General features: G+C 43.1%; 1 protein-coding gene across 1 annotated transcript in view; it reads left to right on the top strand.

Moving 5' to 3' along the window:
- The window catches only part of LOC310998592 (NACHT, LRR and PYD domains-containing protein 3-like), a gene marked incomplete at both ends in the record, with an annotated part of 148577 nt that overhangs the window by 101823 nt on the left and 34534 nt on the right, over positions 1 to 12220 (top strand). The window contains 4 exons of the mRNA XM_083988714.1: positions 5289 to 5830; positions 8021 to 8179; positions 9991 to 10164; positions 10405 to 10581. Coding sequence (XP_083844840.1) covers positions 5289 to 5830; positions 8021 to 8179; positions 9991 to 10164; positions 10405 to 10581 — 1052 coding nt within the window. The remainder of the gene's footprint in view (positions 1 to 5288; positions 5831 to 8020; positions 8180 to 9990; positions 10165 to 10404; positions 10582 to 12220) is intronic.

Below are 12220 nucleotides of genomic sequence, written 5' to 3'. Positions count from 1 at the left end.
TATTGTATGTGTACGTGTTTGAATGTGTGATGAGAGTGAGAGAGAGTGTATGTGCTGTTAGTCCCTATTTTTTTAAATATTATGGTTATTATGTCCTATTTCAACTAATCTTAATATTGTATCTGTTTAGCACTTTACCTGCCCAGGGACTACAGGCGGAAATTAGCAATTGTTGCTATAACCTGGCTCAAAGCATCTCTTCTTGTTTTACAAGATTAATGTTTTTTGTGCATTGTCCCTGTTTTGAATAAATAAATTCATTCATTCATTCATAAGTCCAGGCATAAGACTTTCCTTTATGACAGAGCTTTTAGGCTGGTCCAGGTAGCTCTGAACCACTATGCTGCTATAGGCTTAGACTGCTGGGGGACACATCTGGTTACATGGAGCCCTCTCCTCTCCTCTCCTCTCCTCTCCTCTCCTCTCCTCTCCTCTCCGCACATTTTGAACTGTCATTATCATTATCTGTTGCACTTCCAGCCTTCTACACTCTTTGTGAGTTTGGTCCATACTGACCAGCCAGAGTGAAGGAGACTTTTCTTCCATAATAGTCAGTTATTGCTCACTGCATTTCCCAAAAATTGTGTTTGTGTATGTTGTGTTCATTCATATACTGTACACACTCACAAGTTACATTTGGTTATTGTTTACTGCAGCAGAATACTGTCTGCATAATTATCATCTGCTGTGATACAGTAGTATTATTTTCCAATGTTGCTCCTCTGAATGTTCTGTATTTATAATGCAAAAATTTCCTGTAAAGTTTGTGACCTGTTAATGTGGCTTTGGTTATGTAACTTTTTTTCTTGTGCATTATATGAACATGTTCTTACCTGTACCTTGCCTACAAGGTTGTGTGTTGGAAAGGGACTACAGTATTTATGATGTTTGGCCGTTAGAGGGCTCTGTTCACCTCACAATTATTTATTTCATCGGGAGTTGATCGATAGTGATTATCATAGGTTTAGGATGCTGTTCCTGTAGCTGTGTTTAATGTTTGATAATGGGTTTATTTCTGTTTCCGTCGGACCACACCCACACACAAACCCACCTCCATTATCCTTTATTTCTGCCTCGACCAATGTTAGATTTCATCTGTCCATACAGCTGTAATACCAAGAGCTGCCCAGGAGATGCCGCCATTCTACCTGAATCAAGTGAGTACCCTTCTCTCTTATCAAAATAATTGTAAACATTGTTGATGTAAAGTTTGGGTAAATTATCAATTGATTGACTTGTAAAGTACATAAGTTGTTATTTTAAATAATGACTTCTAACTTCTAAGTGAACAACACACGCAGTTATGTAATTTCCTGTAAATGCAGAGAGGAGGGAGGAGCCACAGAGAGTGAAAGTGTTCAGTCAGTTCAGACACCATTTTAAAGCAGTCGGAGCACAAAGAGGGAAACTAAAGTCTGAGGCAGGTGAGTGTCAATGTAATTATAATAATTATTAAGTGTGAGAGTGTGTGAGTCAGTTTGTCACTGTGGACTGTGGAGGAAAGAAGAGTCACAGTAAACTTCAGTCCACACAGAGACACTGAGAGAAAAAGAGGAAACAACAGGAAGTGAAAACTGACCGGCAAAAGTTTATTATACTGTATAGCATGTGTGTACAGTTCTGTTTGTGTGTGTGTCTCATATCTCACAACACTATAAGTTTGAAAATGCGTAAACTTTTTTTGTGAAGGAAGGGGGTGGGGGAGGGGCAGTTGCATTAACGGATGTGCTGTGTGTCTTTTCTCTCAGACTGACTGAAGTCCTGAATATGAGTGCAAAAGTGGAGGAAGAGGAGGATGAAGCAGGATCCATCTGTCTTTCTATGAAGAGTGACTGGTCCAAAGAGCTTCCTCCAGAGTTCAGTTCTGGACCTGGACCCTCAGAGTCACAGTAAGAGAGCTGATATACACCTACAGTATGAACCTCCAAACTGTCTCTGTGTCAGAGTTTAGTGTGTTGAGCCACTGCAGTCGACATCACTTGAAAAATACAAAAAACATTAGTTTTCACAAGTCTTCAATAATTTGTTTGTGTTTATTTTTTGGTGTGTTTAAATGCCCAATGTAACAATTACACAACAGAAACAAAAGTTGAGTGAACATTCTTATATTTACATGGTAGAATGTAAATACAGATATATTCTTTAAAGGGACAACGAGGAGCTTTGGAAAAGCAAAGCATTTTCAAACTACATTTATGAGCCTTCGCGCACCGTGAAATTCTTTGACCGGTGCAAGACAGACTCATGTTTTCATTCATCAAGAATTAAAGTCAGAGGTTGGAAGACGATCACATACCGTCGTAGTTCCGACCATAAACAGCGATTTGGCGGCGTTATTCTCATGACTCGCCATGAAACCGAAAGTAAAGAAACGCTTGACCAGCATTTCCGCCACCACTTATGATAACAAAATAACGATAGAGACAAAACGATATATTTATCGAAAATGGGCCCATTAACAAGTGTGGGTAGCGTAGATTCATCCACATTAACGTGAGACTTTTTTATAACCAAATAGAAACTCCTCGTTGTCCCTTTAAGTATATTTTTTGGCTTTTTTTGCCTTTATTTTATATTAGAAATATTAGGTCATGATTGAGTAAAGTGTTGTATACACTACGACAAACAGGCTTTGTTTTAGTTGCTAATCACAAATGAAGTCAGTGAACACTCGCCGCAACAGATCTGAGAACATAACAACAACAACAATGTAAATCTAGAGATGTTTTTTGAAACAGTGACAAATTAGAGATTCAGCCACAAAATAAACAGAACATACTGCTCAATATTGATTTGATAAACATGTTTGTTTGTTTTTTGCAGAGGTCAGAGCCACAGACACAGAGCAGAGTCTCCAGGATCCATCTGTCTGTCTATGAAGAGTGACTGGTCCAAAGAGCTTCCTCCAGACCTCAGTTCTGGACCTGGACCCTCAGAGTCACAGTAAGAGAGCTGCTACAAACCTGTGAACCTCCAAACTGTCTCTGGGTCAGGGTTTAGTGTGTTGAGCTGCTGCAGTCGACATGACTGTAACAGTACTGTACAATAATATTAGTTTTCACAATGATGATGCTCAAACTGAAGAGACTCAAATTGACAGGGAGTTTGTTTTCGACTCAAGATTTTTCTTCATTATCTTGTCTCTCTCCACTCGTCTTCCTCTACTTTCTCTTTCTCTGCCTCTCTGGTTACTCAGGTTACGCCTTCTTAAGGTGGGCAGCCAATCAGAGCACAGATGTGGAGCTGTGACTGTGACATGTTGTTGATCCAGAAATGTCTTTACAGGAGGAAGAGGAGTGGTGTCTCTGTGGACCAGCAGCTGTCCAGCTGTGGTCTCTGTCAGGACGTCCTGAAGGATCCAGTCTCCTCCAGCTGTGGAGACTGGTTCTGCAGACAGTGCTTCACCTCAGACTGGGACCAGTCTGGTTCTTCAGGACCCCCCTCCTGTCCCCAGTGTGGACAAAGACCCAGAGCCAGAGGTGGACTGCAGACATTTAAGATGATGATTCAGACCTTCTCTTTGTTGTCTGTAGTTTTTCTGGAGCTGATGAAAATCAGATTGTCAGACTCTCTGTCTTCAGTCTGACTCTGTCTCTTCTCTCTCAGCAGATCGTGGTCTGCAGGAGGTTTTAGATCAACATAAGATCAGTCTGAGGAGCAGATGTGAACGAGTGACTGAAGGAACTGAGGCAACAGGAAGTGGAACAGGAAGTGGAACCCTCCTCAACAGCATCTACACTGAGCTCTACATCACAGAGGGACAGAGTGAAGAGGTTAATACCCAACATGAGGTGAGACAGCTGGAGACAACGTCCAAGAAGAAGACCCTCCATGACACTCCAATCAAGTGCAACGACATCTTTAAAGACTTACCTGTCCAACGGAGAGAGGATGTCTCTACAGTCTCACCTGTCCAACAGAGAGAGGACATCTCTATGGTCTCACCTGTCCAACAGAGAGAGGACGTCTCTACAGTCTCACCTGTCCAACAGAGAGAGGACGTCTCTATGGTCTCACCTGTCCAACAGGGAGAGGACGTCTCTACGGTCTCACCTGTCCAACAGGGAGAGGACGTCTCTACGGTCTCACCTGTCCAACAGAGAGAGGACGTCTCTATGGTCTCACCTGTCCAACAGAGAGAGAACGTCTCTACAGTCTCACCTGTCCAACAGAGAGAGGACGTCTCTATGGTCTCACCTGTCCAACAGAGAGAGAACGTCTCTACAGTCTCACCTGTCCAACAGAGAGAGGACGTCTCTACAGTCTCACCTGTCCAACAGAGAGAGGACATCTCTACAGTCTCACCTGTCCAGCAGAGACCCATCAGAGTGGTTCTGACCAACGGCGTCGCTGGTGCTGGAAAAACCTTCTCGGTGCAGAAGTTCACTCTGGACTGGGCCGAGGGCTTGGAGAACCAAGATGTCGAACTGCTGGTTCTGCTTTCGTTCAGGGAGCTGAACCTGATCAGAGATCAGCGGTTGAGTCTTCTCAGGCTGCTCCATGTTTTCCATCCAACATTACAGAAGGTCACAGCAGAGCAGCTGGCTGTCTGTAAACTTCTCTTCATCTTTGACGGCCTGGATGAAAGCCGACTGTCACTGGATTTCAACAACAACAGGGAGGTTGTGTCTGACGTCACACAGACGTCATCGGTCAACGTGCTGCTGACAAACCTCATCCAGGGGAATCTGCTTCCCTCAGCTCTGGTCTGGATCACCTCCAGACCTGCAGCAGCCAATCAGATCCCTCCTACATGTGTCGACAGGGTAACAGAGGTCCAAGGATTCACTGACGCCCAGATGGAGGAGTACTTCAGGAGGAGGTCCAGTGATGAAGATCTGTCCAGAAGAATCATCTCACACATCAAGACGTCCAGGACCCTCCACATCATGTGTCAAGTCCCAGTCTTCTGCTGGATCAGTGCTACAGTTCTGGAGCACATGTTGACCACAGACCAGAGAGGAGAGCTGCCCAAGACCACGACTGATCTGTTCTCACACTTCCTGCTGGTCCAGACAAAGAGGAAGAAGAACAAGTACGGTGAAGGACATGAGACGAGTCCACAGGAGCTGATGGAGGCCGACAGGGAAGTTCTTCTGAAGCTGGGGAGGCTGGCGTTGGAACAGCTGGAGAAAGGAAACATCATGTTTTACCAAGAAGACCTGGAGCAGTGTGGTCTGGATGTCACAGAGGCTTTGGTGAACTCAGGACTCTGTACTGAGATCTTCAAAAGAGAGAGTGTGATCTTCCAGAAAACCGTCTACTGCTTTGTTCATCTGAGTGTTCAGGAGTTTCTGGCTGCAGTCTACATGTTCCACTGTTTCACCAACAAGAACACAGAGACCATGGTGAACTTCCTGGATTTATCCCTGAATGACTTCCTGAAGAGAGTCTTGGAGAAATCCCTCAGCAGTAAAAACGGTCACCTGGACCTGTTTGTTCGTTTCCTTCATGGCCTCTTTCTGGAGTCCAACCAGAAGCTGTTAGGAGGTCTGCTAGGTCAGATAGACATCAGTCCAGAAACCACCCAGAGAGCCATCAACAACCTGAAGAAGATGAACAGTGATGAAATCTCTCCTGACAGAAGCATCAACATCTTCCACTGTCTGACGGAGATGAAGGACCAGTCAGTTCATCAGGAGATCCAACAGTTCCTGGAGTCAAAGAACAGATCAGAGAAGAAACTCTCTGAGATCCACTGCTCAGCTCTGGCCTACATGCTGCAGATGTCAGAGCAGGTTCTGGACGAGTTGGACCTGGAGAAGTACAACACATCATATCAGGGACGACAGAGACTGATCCCAGCTGTGAGGAACTGCAGGAAAGCTCGGTGAGTCCAGACATGATCAATATCTATTTGAATGTTTTTATTGGATTTGATCATATTTACACACGCAATATGAAAACATTAAAGAACTTCGATGCTTTGCACACACAAATTCTTAAAGGAGAATTGCTGTTTTTTACAATCTGGACCTTATTTCTAGCATAAAATACGATCATTTACTCACCCAGACAACTTTGGTGTCATTAGTCATTCCGATGAAATTAGATCCAGCCGAGAGCCACGTATATCCATATAATGCGAGTCTACAGGGCAGCGGAATGGCACTCTCTTCTTTCTCTTGCCTTGTCTTCTGCACCGCGATTACGGACCACATTGTGTACGGACACATCTGTCATTTAACTCGTGTCAGAATAACAACAGTCTCAGTAAAGATCAGTGGGCTCTGCAATCTACCAGTTGTTATTTCACTGATACTGAAAACACATTTTCTTTGATTTTGTCTTAAAAACGTATTTTTCCAAAAACAGGTCTTGAAAAAGGGGGGTCGTCTTATATTCAGGGTCGTCTTATATTCGGGTCAATACGGTATGAGTCTATCACATGTACATGAGGCTATAGTCTTTCTATTGATTTTAACAGGTTGTTAATGAATAATTATCTTTTTACTCAGTTTTATTGCTCTGCTCTCTCGATAACTACAAGGAAAGTTCACGTCAACTCAGGTGATCTGCGGGTTGTTGTTTCACTTCACCGCTACCATGCAACGTAGCCTACGCTCCCTATGTGTGCGTACAGTGCTGACACACACACACACACACACACACACACACACACACACACACACACACACACACACACACACACACACACACACACACACACACACACACACACACACACACCCTGCAAGGCTTCTTTACACATGACGACCGGAAACAGACGAACGCTCACCATGGCCAAGGGATAGTTCAACATTTTGGTTACCATAATCCCAATAGTTTTAGAAGTAGGCTCATTACCTTTAATTGTCGGTGCAAGCTGTTTTTAGATCCACGGGTCAGACCTCATCAAACTAAACTAAATACACAATCCAACAACTCCAAAACGCTCTGGTGGACAAGTTGGGACCTGCACATTCACACCAGAAGAGTTTGGGTGATTTTTGTTTTAGTCTCTTTTCACGCAAAGCTAGCAGCTGTTTTATGCCTCATATTATGGGCTGGGACCCTATTTGAACTGTTGATGAAGTTTGGTGCTGTCCTGAGCATTATTTGTGGCTATCAGCAGCTTTTTTGATGGCAGTTTCTTGGTGGAGGAATAGACAGCAGTGTATTGTTATTGTGTAGTCTTTTCTGAAGTTGCTACAACTAGAGAAGTTTGCGGTCAGCAAAATTGATCTGAGAGGGGTCTTACTCAGTGTCACGGTGTGTTAGACCATGGGTTAAACTTAAAGCAGATATCAGCTTCACGGCCGTTTCGGCTAATGCTGCGTTCAAGGCAGGCTTTTGAAACCGTAAGTTACAGCTTCAAGTCACAACTACGACTTGGTAGCGTTCCAGGTAACCCGTAGCTCGTGTTTTTACCATCCTGTTGTCTGTGAAAGTTCCCTATAACGGCCACTCGTAACTTCCGACCCGTGAACTCGTACCAGATCGAACTGGTATGACTTCACAGGAAGGAAAAACACAAAGTAAGAGTTTCTTTGAACGCACCATGAGTTAGCAGCCCCCGCCCTTGTCAGGCATCAATTGGTCCTCGTGCTACGTCACCACATTCACGCGCATCTCTTGGCTGCACACACAGCCCTTCATGCCGTTCTCTCTCCTCATTGGATAACACTTGTATCCCACAAGGAAAATTTTCTCCTCGGGTTACAGCAGAGCAGAGTGACGGAGAGACTCGTGTTTCGGTCGAAACACTCTATGTAAGTGATTGCTGACGGAAAATATGACTAATTAGGACTTATATTAACAAAAACATTTCACTGATATCTCCTTTAAGCCAGAATATCCCTTTGCTTATATTGCACAGCGTAACACCTTAGAAAATAATAATGATGATTTGATCTAATCCATTATCCAAAATCCAATCAGATTATCTATGACCAACTGGACCCAGATGTTCATCAAATTATCACATCCTGTCATCAGATGCATCAACTGTATTTTTATAACAATTTAAAGATTATTTAAATTGACAGACTGACAGATTTTATGTTTTCTCTCTTCACAGACTTGTTGGTTGTCGACTCTCAGAGATTCACTGTGAAATTGTGGCATCAGCTCTGAAGTCCAACCCCTCCCACCTGACAGAACTGGACCTGCAGAATTCAGCAGTTGAGGTTTTGTGTGCTGGATTGGAGAGTCCAAACTGTAGACTGGAGAGTCTGAGGTGAGTCCACTGACTGGACCTGTTGGACTTTTATTTATATTCAGTTCAAATATGTGAAGTTCAGTTTGTCACTGGTTTGATTATTTGTGGGATTGAGACAGTGACCAAATGGGTCACTGTGTTACTTGAAGGTGCAAGTTCAGAGGTCATTCAGAGGGTCAGTGGCTGTGGATGAGTTCAGTGTGATGATGACTGACTGAGCTGGCTCTCAGATGAAGCTGCTAACAGAACAGCTGGATCACCCACTGTGGCTGAAGCTGAACAGATCTGACGAAGATCTGAGGCCGGATAAGCTGTTGGGTTTTCCCTCTTTGCTTGGTTCATTATACATTATATGAATGTTTACATCAGACTTATTTTTCAGTGCTTTTTTATGTTGTCATGACTCATGATAATTATTACATGCCAAGTAATGAGCCTATAAGTTAAACAAATCAGTAAATATACTACTGTGATTTAAGTAGTACAGGTGGAGCTGGTAGAGTTTAAGAGGCGGAGTCACTACGTCTGTGTTGAAGCAGCAGCAGCTTCTCATGAAAGTTAATGAGCTGTTTTCTCTCCGTGTGGCTGTTTAACCTGCTTTCTGTTGCTTCCGCTGTTGGACTTTGATTTTCTAAACTTTTTGTTGTGAAGCTTAACTTCTCCAGCTCTGAACAGATGATGAGGCAAGGCAATTTTATTTGTATAGCCCGTTTTTACAAACAGTTTGTCTCAAAGGGCTTTACATGGCATCATGACAACATCCTCTGCCCTTAGAGCCTCACATCCACTGAGGAAAAACTCCATAGAAAACCCTTTTAACTCATTGTTAATAAAATGGTCAGTGGCATGTGCCAGCGTTTAACCCTAACCCTAACCCAGAGAATATTTTGTACTATGACTCTGAAAACACCAAACAGCTCAAAGGAAAGAGGAGACTCTCTAATTAACTAGGGAAAAAAGCATTTGTTTATACCTTGTTCCATTCTTGATATATCTTAAAGCAGAAGTAAGCGATCCGGTCGTTTTCGCTAATGCTGCGTTCCAGGCAGGCTTTTGAAATCGTAAATTACAGCTTCAAGTCACAACTTACGACTTTGTAGCGTTCCAGGCAACCCACTCGTGTTTTTCCGTCCTGTTTTACCTGTGAAAAGTCACTATAACGGCCACTCGTAACTTCCGACCTGTGAACTCGTACCAGATCAAACTGGTACAACTTCACAGGTCGGAAAAACAGGAGTTACGAGTTGCCTTGAACGCACCATAACAGTCCTCGTCCCTGCGTCGCCACATTCACGGCGTCCCTTGGCTGCACACACAGCCCTGCATGCCGTTCTCTCTCCTCATTGGATAAAAACTGTAGAATACGATAAATGTTTTCTCCTCGGCTCAGAGCAGAGCAGAGTGACTGACAGAGTGATTGCTGTCGGAAGATATAACTATTTAAGACTTATATTAACACAAATATATCACTTACTTCTGCTTTAAGTTGAATAGAGCCTGGTTGCACCAAAAAGACCACTTTTTTTCTATAAAGCTAAGAAAAATGCATTTTTGTGAAAGCGAGTCTCAAGAAAAACAGTGATTTATCCGTTTTAATTTTGGCTTCAAAAACATGTAAGACATCTGAAAATTTCATCTCACATGTTTTTTCATTGACCCCCCCCCCCCCCCCCCCCACAAAAAAAGACAAAACAAAAAACAAAACAACAACTAAAATACAACAAGTACGAGCAGTTGCTGCCCTCTCAGCCTCTCCTACCCCCCCCCCCACACACACACACACACACTGAACGCTTTGTCCCAAACTATTTTTTTTCTTCTTTATTCAGATTAAGGGGCTGCAGGTCGTCAGAGATCAGCTGTTCTTCTCTGGTCTCAGCACTGAAGTCCAACCCCTCCCACCTGAGAGAACTGGACCTGAGTGGAACCTACCTGCCAGATTCAGACCTGAAGGATCTGAGTGGTTTTCTGGAGAGTCTAGACTGTAGACTGGAGACTCTGAGGTCAGTTCACTGACTGTTACTGTTGTAGATCTGAGATCTTTGATGCACAACTGAACCTGATTGATCTTCACTCAGAACTTGAATCATTCACTTTGATTTGAATGAACGACATTTGAAATACCAGTTTTCTTGTGTTTCCAGTGGGACTGTTGATCAATTATAAATCATATGTTACGTTATTAATATGTTATGTCAACAAGGAACTTTGCCCTCAACTCACTTCTTTTATTCTGTATTCAGATTAGAGAACTGCAATTCATCAGAAATCGGCTGGTCTTCTCTGGGCTCAGCTCTGAAGTCCAACCCCTCCCGCCTGAGACACCTGGACCTGAGTGGAAACTACAACATGCAGGATTCAGTAGTGAAGCATCTGAGTGGTTTTCTGGAGAGTCCAGACTGTAGACTGGAGACTCTGAGGTCAGTTCACTGAATTTAATTGAAAATCTGTATTGTCCACTGTTATGGAAAAAGTTGGTCATTCAGCATAAGGAATACAATCAAAGAAAGAAAATTACCAACAGAGAAGACAAACATTAGCATTGGTGTTGTGTGAACTCTGTGGAGAGCCCTGAAAGTAGAAATCAGACTGAGGAAGACTGATGTTGCTTTACTGCTGTTATGAGTACTGTGTTATTACATGTACTTGGCCTAGATAATGTCTTATTGTCTTGGGAATGATGAAATGAGTATAAACATCTCAGTGAAAAGGCAGTGCTGGTATGACTGAAAAGTGAGTGAATGTGCGACCAACAGATACTGTACTGACATCTGTAACAAAGCGTCCTGATGCGACAACCCCCTGTGAAGTGTGCTGGGTGAGCAATTTTTTCTCTGCCGTGAAATACCAGGAAAGATGTGGCCACAACTGGAACATCACCATAGAGGCGTTGCCATAGACAGTCCGTACATTTACATGCACAGCTTAATCGAGCTATGGTCAAAATTCAATTTTGGCATCTAATCGGACTTCTGTCCTTGTCCCAGTTTAAATACAACTGAGAAAATCGAATATCTGATGGGAACGTGTCCTCCTCCTCAACACCAGGTGGCAGTAATGCGTTGTTTCAGCGGGTTAATACGGAACCTTTTCCGGTTGACCTTTTAGCCAGACGGTAGAAGACTTCCAAACTAAGTTTCTGTTACCAGCGAATCATTTCACAGTAACACACATACACAATCCGACGGAAAGGTGCCGCATTGCTGCTCCCTCCTCGTCGGGACTCGCAAAAGTGAAAGTGAAACTTAAGTGAGAGCCGGGTTCCTACCATGCTCCTCAAAGCTGCTTAGTGCCAGTGAAGGCGATACAGACCATAATGATACAGACCCCCTCAGGCCATGACAGAGGTGTCATTCAACCTGTTGTAAGTCGATGTACCATCACAGAAGTTATGAAAATATTATAAGGTTAAAAAGTTCCTTAGTGTTGGTTTAACGTACTTAGGGCCGGATTTACTAAAGGTTTGCGTGTATTAAAACGTGTGCAAACGTGATTGCACGCGCAAACACATGTGGAACCTGATCTACTAACCGGACGCACCGAGGATTGCGTCCCTCACACGGGCAGAATAGCACGTGCGATCCATTTAGCGTGTTTGCCTTGATGAATATGTAAATATGGGCGTTTCAGCCAGAACGTGCAAAATACTGGGAGGAGTAGATGCAAATAGATTTATTTAGCGCGTGCAATGTGATTTACCAAACCAGGAAGAGATTGCGGTGTGTAGCAGACCACTTTTTGGTTGTATGTATTGCTGTTACTCATTTTGTCCACAAGAGGGCAGCCTTGTACTGCTAAAATGGTTAAATAAGTTAAAATCTTTAAAAACTAATAGTTAAGTTACTTTAAATGCATTGTGACATGATTTCGTTACATAAATATATTTCGTGATTGGAGTGCATTATAGTAAAATGTCATTCATCTGGTTTTTATATGCATATTGTCCGTTTTGAAGGTTATATTTGTAATGAGCTTTTATTTTGAAGAGATCGCTAACCTACCATGTCACTTCCTGGCTATGTTGTGTCTTCCGGTAAAAAACAAGGTGATACGGAACGA

Source organism: Trachurus trachurus (genome assembly GCF_905171665.1).
Source record: "Trachurus trachurus genome assembly, chromosome: 15".
Lineage (NCBI taxonomy): Eukaryota > Metazoa > Chordata > Actinopteri > Carangiformes > Carangidae > Trachurus > Trachurus trachurus.
This window is presented reverse-complemented; position numbering and strand designations above follow the sequence as displayed.